Genomic DNA, 10,352 nt, shown 5'->3' on the forward strand with positions numbered 1-10,352 from the left:
CGCTTCTTGTGCAGATTCAGGTATTGGTACTAGTGGAGTCCCGAGAAATGCTTAGCTTGGACACTTGGGAGACTCGAGGTAGTGTTGCATATCCGTTTGCAGGCTCTGGAGTCACCGTCATTATCGTTTCTACTGTTTATTGTATCAGACAGTATTGTATTCATTTCAGACTTTATTTAGTACTCCTTAAAGCTCACGACTAAGTGACACCAGTCTTGGGGAGTTGTGTAGAAAGTTGTGATGATTTTAGAATTATTATGTTAATACTCTTTATTTATGATATTAGGCTATTAAATATTTAGTTTTGCTTTTTTAATTATTGTTAAGTGTTGGTTTGCCTAACAAATGGGGTTAGGCGCCATCACGACCTATTGATTGGGATTTTGGATCGTGACATCATCCATCCCCACTAGTCGTAAAACATCAAAGCAACCTACGGAAAGTATCAAATAGGAGAATGGGATTCTAAAACGCAAAATGACATATCGGGTCGTTACAGTTTTTTGTGTTACTATTTTATTTTTAGTATTAGGTCATAGGAATAACACTAATTTTCATAAAATATTCCCACGGAAGTTCTCGAAAATCACAATATAAAACGTCTAAGAACTTTTATACGTCATGTTTCTTCCTTTTTAGAGCTAGCAAAATGGGACTAATACTCATTATTTTCAAGAGTAACTTTTTTTTATATTTTTTACTTTATAACTTACAAATATTGTTTAATAATATTTATATAATTTTTATTAAAACTATGTATTTATTGAAATGTGTACACGTGTTATATTAAAAGCGAAAGCCTTAACGAAATATCATTATCCTTTAGAAATAGATTTCACATTAGATGAAATAGTCTTTTAATTATTTTTTCTAATACTTAAAATTTTAAAATTAATTAAAATTTTGGTTATTAAATCTTTTCTTATATGCACTAGGTAAAAGATCCTAAAATTTAGGACTTTAAAAAAGCAAAATCTAGCATCTATATACATATGCGTGCATATACATTTTTAAGGAAGAATTCCTAATAGAGCATTAAAAATCTAAACTCTTTTTTTAGGAACTTTTAAAATAATGACACAAAAAAACAAATATTTTATAAATTTCGTATTTATTACAGAGATAAAAAAGTACAAGCACATTTTTTATATTAATTAGAATCTCACATTATAATTTTTTGTTTAAGAGCTGTTTACTAATGTCTTACTATAGGTTTGCACCCCAACAGGAAAACACTAGATCCTACATTAGAATTTAAAAGCTAAATAATATTCTAACAATGTATTAATTTAACTTACTTTGAGTACACCAACAATATAAATAATGTTTAAGCAAATTTTTCCTTATATCATAATGGTATAATGATTTATTTTCTATTATTTTATTTCTTTCTAGAAATAAATTTTGTTGGATTTTAATATTACTAATCTAATAAAACATTTTGTATGATAATTATATCTAACAGTATGGAGTCTGTTATTGAATTTTTATATTTTCCAATTTGAGTTTTGTTTACCCTTAAAAATGGATAACAATTGAATTTATACGCGGTTTTAAGGATATGTGAACTAATTCAATACAAGTGATTAATGACGTTAGATAAGCAAATTAAAGACAGAATAAACAGCCAAACCAGTAGTAATATTGGGTCCGAGATCGGTTATAAGCTTAACAAGTAACTTGCCTTCGATTTAGAGCCAAGTACTTATGAAGAACTATGAGTAAAAGTAAGAACTTTGAATAACTTTTAGATGCACAGAAAATATATGTATATTGCCTTGGTATGCGTGTTACAACGTGTCTATTGAATAATGATCTTTCCCTTTATATAGTGGGAGAGTTTTAACCTAAGTACAATTCTAAGAAAGGTAAAGATCTTCCTTTTCGCTAATCACTGATCAACTGCTGATACGAGCCGAGATCCACGTTGTGATATCCAGTCGGGCGCGAATATCACTCCCCTTTCTTAATTGTGTGCGGACGTTTGGCAATGCTCTCTAGGGTCTCGTTATTCCGATCGTGTCCGGGGGCATAGTCTCGATAGTTTCGGGGGCAGGTGCTTTGTTCAGGCCTTGATACGGGAGGTTCCCAGCTTTGATTTTGATTCCTTGTAGTTACGTCCTCGCTTCGTTTCCCCCACCGAGAAATCGGGGTATTCCTTAGCCTCGGTTTTACCTGTATACAAGTTCAATAGGAATAAGATTAAATTTATATTAGGTACTTGAGAAAATAGAATTTATTTTTTCAAAGGCTATGAAAATATGGTATTATTGCATCATATTTGAATACAAGTCAACATATTATTCTATTCTGTCCAAGCTGTTAAAGTAAATGCACAACTCATATACCGAGGTTATGCAAAGGCATTAGAATACTTTTGTGTGGCATGAATTTTTTTTTTGTCTTTATTAAGTTGGCTAAATAGGATCAATAGTCATTATTTTCAAGAGCGCTTACTTTTAAAACTTTATGTTATAACTCATCACATAGTTTAATATATTTTGGTGTAATTGTTTAAAATTTATATTAATTGATATTTATATTTGGAAGAGACGCACAACACGCATACTCTAAAGCTTGTTACGTAAAATAATAGTACAAGAGTAATATTCGTCATATCCACAATCTACAAAATTTTAAGGTTTATAGACAACTAATTTCTTGATTGGACGAATTTTATGTATGACTTCCCAGTGATATTTCTGGATTGTTTTTGCCTTTTCATTTAACATATGTTTGCATCATACAAACCATTATAATTCGGCAGAAGTACCTTGAGAATCACAATACCAATTTTCTCGTCTTTGTTGTGATTTTAAGTTTTAAGATATTTGAACATGATCATCATTGCTAAAAGATGCTAATAAATATGTTGCCTTCATATGCATTAAAAAAAGAAGAAGAATAAAACAAATATTGTGCGCGGTATATGCAAGTACTTCTAAAGAAAGTTTACATGCCCAACTTTATGATGGTATTTAGCCTATGAGACAAATCGTCCAAGTAAACAATACATACTAGTTGAAATATTCATAACAAACACAACTATATTTATTCCCTTTTTGTAGAAATACATAAGGACTAAGAAGCAATTAGAAATGAAATAAAGGTCTTGTATGTCAACTCATGATTGTCTATTGATTTGGAATAGAAGCAGCAAAATCAGTAAGTTATGCATCATGCACAAACTTTGACATTTCTTGTTCATTCAGTGTCACAAATACATCAACTTCGCCACCAACTTGGTCGCATAGCAAAATCTACTTCATGAAATGGATACTGAAGCATACTACTATACTCGTTGGGATCATTCACATAGGATGGCTTTCCTGATCGCTTATTAGCTAATTCTAGTATTTCAGCGGCCCATCTGTTTTCCTTGACATTGTCTTTACTATAGAAGAGTTGTTTCTCCATCCGCATCAAACTTACTATTTTTGGTACATTCATGTCTTCCTTCTCAAATATTGTTGTCGAGAAGTTTGAAAGAACATTTCCAATAGATTTTGATGGCAATTTTGGGGTAATCAATCCACGCAAATTCGCGTAATGGACCAATGTATGGTTTTGAAATGTACCCTTTTGCTACAGCGGCAGCACATTTTAAAATCAGTGCACTAATGACTTCAGTACGTGTTGGATCTTCCACTTGTGAATTTTCAGTAACATAAGCTTTTAGAGAACGTAATTTAGAAATAGAGAAACATAACTTTTTCTGCTTACATATGTACTCAAATGCGCAGCGGATGTGTCTCCTACCTTGTGTGATTTAGGCATACACTAATTGTTATTCCTCCACAGCTTAATTGAACAATGGCAAAGCCATGAGAGGAATCATTTGCCCAAGGTAGGCCGTGCGGGAAAATCAAATCCTTAACAACAGAATTTGGATGATTAACAACTTTAGACATAGGGTAGTTAATTTTTACCCAGAAAAACACGGCTCCAACGTCATTACATTCAACAATAGTATTATCTATGAGACTTCCCGCATATGGATAATAAAAGACTAAATTTTTAGATAAAGAATTAGCAAGAAGATGATAAATTTGAGATGGGCCATTGCATATCTCACCTAGCTGCTCTTTGGAGTAAAATAAACCAAAGGGTATATAAATATGCGTTTGGGCTTGTTCAAGGAGAGAGAGCGTGTGCAATGAATGAGTAGATGGAGTTGGAGATGAAGGTTTGATGAGCTCTTCCGAAATCATAGTTACAAGTGGTAGTGCAGCTAAATCCATCTTAACTAGTTTGATCTATATATTAGCCTTGACAACTTGCTAGCACGCTCTTTATATTTCTTATCATCTCACCAGAGGGATATCCATCTTAACTAGTTCGGCTCGTATATGCACGTGAGTACTCTTTTCTCCAACTTTCCATATTCTTTGACAGCTTACTTTTGATGAGTAAGTAGTAAAATAGTAGTTTTTTTTAAAGACTGAAATTGCATGTATCTATTGATCAACGGGCTCGAGGCAATTATGTATGTCCGATCCATAAAGAATATAACTGCTTTCCAATCACAAGTTTCTTTCTCCTGAATTCAATTATTAATGCAAAATCTTAATCCATTTAACCCTTTCAAACACAAAATGCACATCTCCTGAAGTCAAAGCCTGAACAAGGTATCAATCTAACCTCAGTAAACAAAACATTGATGAAGTTTTCAAGTTTCATCATAGTTAACAGCACTGTAGTCTTCATATGTAGTTGCAAAGCGGCTTTCAGATGGAAAATTAATTAGTACGATGAATTAATCGTACAATTCTACTAAAAGAAACGTCTCTTTCTCCTCAAATATAAACCTTGATTTTCAATCTTGGTAGGTTCAAATCATAACCAATTATTTTGATCTTGACAAACAAGTCACCATATGACTATCCACATTGATCATTAATAAAAACTTGTGTTTTATTCTTTAATGCATAAATATTTACTCAAAGCTTTATTTTTAAATATTGATATTGTTTTATAACATTATATACTATATGACTCGGCGTACACGTACATATTTTAGGTTTCTTTTTTGAGTATGGTATTTTTAGGTGTTTTTAACGATTGGAATATTTGTAATTTTCTTAAACAAAGCATTAATGTATCTCGTGTTCATTAATATTTTGAGAGTACCGAAACATGTGCACGTCTTAATAATCATGTCAAAATGGTATTTGTACGTACATAAATACCTAATATGGTGAAGAGATCATATCGTAAATTCGACTCCGATTGAAATGCAAACCTTGATTCTAAACCAAGTTATTTCACATTACTGTAAAATATTTATTCATATTCTTCACAATTTTTATGTCTTACCGATTTTGATGATCAGTACACCAACTTAAATGATGAAATTGAAAGGGTAGGTTCTTTTATTTTGCATTAAAATTAACATTATTAGCAATGTTATCATCGTTGCTGTCACGACCCCAAATCACAAGTGCCGTGATGACGTCTATCATGATACTAGGCAAGCCGACAACTCATACATACCAACATCTTAAATTCAAATTATAATGAAATGGGTTTACGTAAGTAAAAATCTCATAACAACTGGATGAAAATATCACAACTCAATACATAATTCCCCAAAATATCCGGGCGTTACGGAGTATATGAGCATTTATACAATGACACGGTCTGTTAAATGAGCCACTGCCTAGGAAGGTAGAACAGTATAAACAAAACTATAAGATAAAGGAGGAGAGTCAAGGTCTGCGGATGCCAGAGCAGTTATCTCAAAAATCTCCGAACTGATAAAGCTTCAAGATCAGCAACCACCGTATTCGGAAGTTGCTGGATCTGCACACGAAGTACAGGGTGTAGCATGAGTACAACCAACTCAGTAAATAACAAGTCTAACCTTTGGGCTGAAGGCAGTGACGAGCTCAACAGGTACAATCCAAATATAGAAATAACAGTACGAAAATGTAGACATGCTTTCCAATTCAACAGTTAAAGCTCAACCGGTAAAATATTCCAATTGTAATTGAAATGCAGAATGATACGTCTCGATATTTACGTATCAATTATGTATGCCAATTGTAATGCAGAACAGTGATGAAATCATATGCATACTCTCATAGTATCAGATCACTCAGTCATCCCATTCCCTCAATCCTCACAGTCACTCAATCCTCCCAATCGCTCGGCACTCGCACTCGCACTCAGTAGGTACCTACGCTCACTGCTGGTGAGTCAGACTCCGGAGGGGCAGATCCTGCCCAAGCGCTACAATAAGCCAATCATGTCGTGAATCAATTAAGCATGTTGCAACGTGTAACCCGATCCCATAAATATCCTCACAATCAGGCCCTCGGCCTCACTCAGTCATCAATCTCTCCAGTCTCTCGGGCTCACAAGTATCATGATAATCAGCCCAAACAATGATAATATGATGTATCAATACCGGCATGTAGCTTAAGCATAATTTCTAACATGAATCATAGTTCCAATTTCTTTAACACATGGAAAATACGTGGTATAACAAGTTACATGACTACACAGTTCCACGGATTCGACCGAGTCACAATTCCTACGGTGCATGCCCACACGCCAGTCACCTAGCATGTACATCACCTCAACTCCAATCACATAACACGAAATTCGGGGATTCATACCCTCAGAACCAAGTTTAGAAGTATTACTTATCTCAAAATGTGTAAGTCTCTACTCCAACAAGCCCTTGCCTCGCGAATCGGCCTCCGAACACCTCAAATCTAGCCACAAACAACTTGATACGATCAACACAAGCTATAAGAATTAATTCCATATGAAAAAGCTAAAGTTCTTAATCAAAAGTCAAAAAGTCAACTCAAAAGTCAACCCCAGGCCCAACGTCTTAGAATTCGACAAAATTAAAAAAATCCGAACACCCATCCAACCACGAGTCCAACCATACTAAAATTACTCAAATCCAATCATAACTCGACCTTCAATCCCCAAATTATAGCTTAGGAAGTTTCTATAATTTTTTCCCAATTTCTCAACCTAAATCCCTAATTAAATGATGAAATCAATGATATATTCATGTAATTTAACCAAAATCGAGTTACAATCATTTACCCCAATCACTCCCTTGAAAATCTCTCCAAGAATTGCCTCAACCCGAGCTCCCAAAATCAAATTGTGAAATAAACTCAAACCCTCATTTTTTAGAATTTAAATTCTGCACAGAAGTCCTCAACCACGATCACGGAAAATGCTTTGCGATTCGCGAAAAATGCTTCGCGATTCGCGAAGCACAAAACTAAGCTTCGCAACAATTAACTCTACGTGAACGCATAAAATCCCACGCGAACGTGATGACGAACCATCAGTGATCTACGCAATCGCAGACACTGCTACGCGATCGCGAATAACAACCTCGCGTGAACCCAGCTGCCTCACTTCCTTGTACACGAACGCGACTCACTGCATGCGTTCGCGAAGCACAAGCTTCTCAACCTACGTGATCGTGTCCATCACTATGCGAACACGAAGACGAAAAATTCAACAGCCCTCAAAGACCCTTCGCGTCGCGGACCTATCCACGCGATCACATAGAAGGAAACCAGAACACACAACACCAGCAGGCTTCAGCAATCTTCAAAATCCCATTTCACTCCGTTAACCATCCAAAATCTACCCGAGGCCCCCGGGACCTCGATCCAACATACCAACAACTTTTAAAATACGATATGAACTTAGTCGAGGCCTCAAATCACATCAAACAATATCAAAAATACGAATCGCACACCAATTCAAGCCTAACGAACTTATAAACTTTTAACTTCTACATGCGATGCCGAAACCTATCAAGCCAACTCCAATTGACCTCAAATGTTGCACACAAGTCATAAATGACACAACGGACCTATTCCAACTTTCGGAACCAAAATCCGACCCATTAACAATAAAGTCAACATTCGGTCAAACCTCTCAACTCTCCAAACTCCCATTTTTCCAACTTTCACTGATTCAAGCCAAAATCAACTACGGACCTCCTAATTACTACCCGGACACACTTCTAAGTCCAAAATTATCCTACGGAGCTATAAGAACCATCAAAACTTCATTCCGGTGTCGTTTACACACAAGTCAATATTTGGTCAACTTTTTCAACTTAAGCTTCCAATTACCTTGGGACTAAATGTCCCAACTCATTCCGAAACATCACTACCCTGACAAGTCACATATCAAAAATTGAGCATAGAATAGGCAGTAAATAGGGGAATGGGGCTACAGTTGAGCATAAAATACGGTTGAATCGTTACAGTTGCTCTAAGATTAGATTATTTTCTCCGAAAAAATTAAAAGTCTTGGTAAAGCTGACCATTCAAATTTTATTGATAGCGACATAGAGTTATGTTGTTTGATATATTGGTTCATTCTGCTTTAACGTATCTTCAACACTGACTAGGAGGTAATTTTAATTTTCATGAAGGGAAAAATGATTTTTAAATTTTGAAGGATATTTTTATAATTTAACTTAGAACTAAATGTTATATTAGACAAAATTGTAATTTGATTTATTTTTTTAATATTTAGAATTTTAAAATAAATTAAACTTTTAATTATTAAATCATTCCTTCTTGAACTAGGTACAAAATCCTAAAATTTATGTTAAGAACCATACCAAAAAAAAATCCAAGTTTGTAGCTATTTAAAATAATATTTTTAATGGTGTCAAGTGTCAATGATGGATCAGCGTGGTGGAATCTTTAAATTTATTTTCCTTATAATTAATGTAGTTCTTCTCTTTTTAAATTATAGCAAATAAAAACGAAATCCTCGGAGCAACAAAAAGAAAAACAAAAATGATGTGAGCCCAGGATTTTGATTTAGTCCAACAAAGTATTATTTCTTTGTAGAATTTTGTATGTTTTCAAGTACTTCAGTGATATTTCACTTGGATAGAAGTATTCAAGTCAATTCATCTTAAAGGGTTGCAACAATTTTTAGTGAGTTAGCTAAGTAGGATTAATATCATCATATTTGGAACTTAAATTATTTTATATCTCAAAATGAACTTTTAATAATAAATGCAAGTAAAAACTAATAGGTTACTTAAATTCAATAATATATTAAACTAAAAATTAAGTGTAAATGGTTTGAGAAAACATTCCAACATATTAAGGTTACATTAAATAAGTTCAAAAATTATTAAATGACTTTTAGAACCTGCATACATAAATTTTGAAGAATCATCATTGAAGGTCATCAACTTCACTTTACACAGGATATATTGTCAACTATTTTACATTTCAAATGTTGGCAAGCTTAATTTAAATGGAGAATCCGTCATGTTAGATTAGCAGATACGTTAATTTAATGACTACAGGGATATAATCTTGTATTTAATTCATTATTTTTTTTCTTAAACTTTCTAAGTTTGTTTCCTAAATAAATAATTGATTTAAGTTAAATGTTAAATCATATATATTTTTCAAGGAAATTATTAATGTATTTAATCTTTCAACCACACAATTTTTGATCGCCTTGTATTCTTGCATGATAACTTGTGAAATTGAAATAATAAAATTTAAAAAACTAAAATAAATTTTAATTTGATTATATTAATTGAGGACTTTTAAGAGGTACGATTTCTTTCTTGATTGAGTTAACTAAATATGATCAATAATTATTAGTTTTAGAAATATAATTTTAATATAATATTTATATGATTAAAAAAAAATATACTTATGTTGAGACGGGCCACACGGGCAATATGCTTACTCTAAAACTAACAATATAATATATATATATATATATATATATATATATATATATATGCGTAGCTGGATTCTACTCTATGCGTGAGGGGTTAGGTAAATAGTCACACCTTTTTGTTCTCTAAGAAAGCCCAACAGTCACACCTTTTGGAGATGCATGAAAAGATCATGACATGAAGTTCAAGAGGTTTATCCGGTAAGGTTTCGTATATTGATTGAAATAATAACAGTACAGACGAAAGAGAAGTCTTCCTCTTATAAACTGTCGTACAAGTTTTACTCCTATACAAACTCTTTTAAGAGATAAGAGTGTTTACCCGAAAAACGAATAGAATTGAATTTGTATGGAGTTTTAAGGATATGTGATATATCTTAATACAAATCGTAAGGATAAATAGAAATATCAAATATGGATTGCCAAGAATGCAAAATAAATAAGGTTGTAAAGAAGATGATTTTTAGGACTAAGCAAGATGAATCAATTTATGAAGTTTAAAAGAGTAACTCTTGAATATAGGAGAATATGGTGTTTGAATTACAATGTAGGCCAAAAAACTAACCTCTACAGAAATATAGCCATCCTCTTTATAGTGGAGGATCCTACTTTAGATATAAGTAAAAATACATAATGGAGAACCC

General features: G+C 33.2%; 1 protein-coding gene across 1 annotated transcript; it reads right to left on the reverse strand.

The window, feature by feature from the left end:
- Nucleotides 1-3,225: 3,225 nt before the first annotated feature.
- On the reverse strand, nucleotides 3,226-4,241 carry LOC142169670 (acyltransferase Pun1-like). Its single transcript, XM_075231566.1, has 2 exons — nucleotides 3,780-4,241; nucleotides 3,226-3,585 (listed from the first exon to the last, which is right to left on the reverse strand). The coding sequence occupies exons 1-2, from the start codon at nucleotides 4,239-4,241 to the stop codon at nucleotides 3,226-3,228; spliced, it is 822 nt and encodes a 273-aa protein (XP_075087667.1).
- Between the last annotated feature and the right edge of the window lie 6,111 nt (nucleotides 4,242-10,352).

Source organism: Nicotiana tabacum, chromosome 15 (assembly GCF_000715075.1).
Source record: "Nicotiana tabacum cultivar K326 chromosome 15, ASM71507v2, whole genome shotgun sequence".
Taxonomy (NCBI): domain Eukaryota; kingdom Viridiplantae; phylum Streptophyta; class Magnoliopsida; order Solanales; family Solanaceae; genus Nicotiana; species Nicotiana tabacum.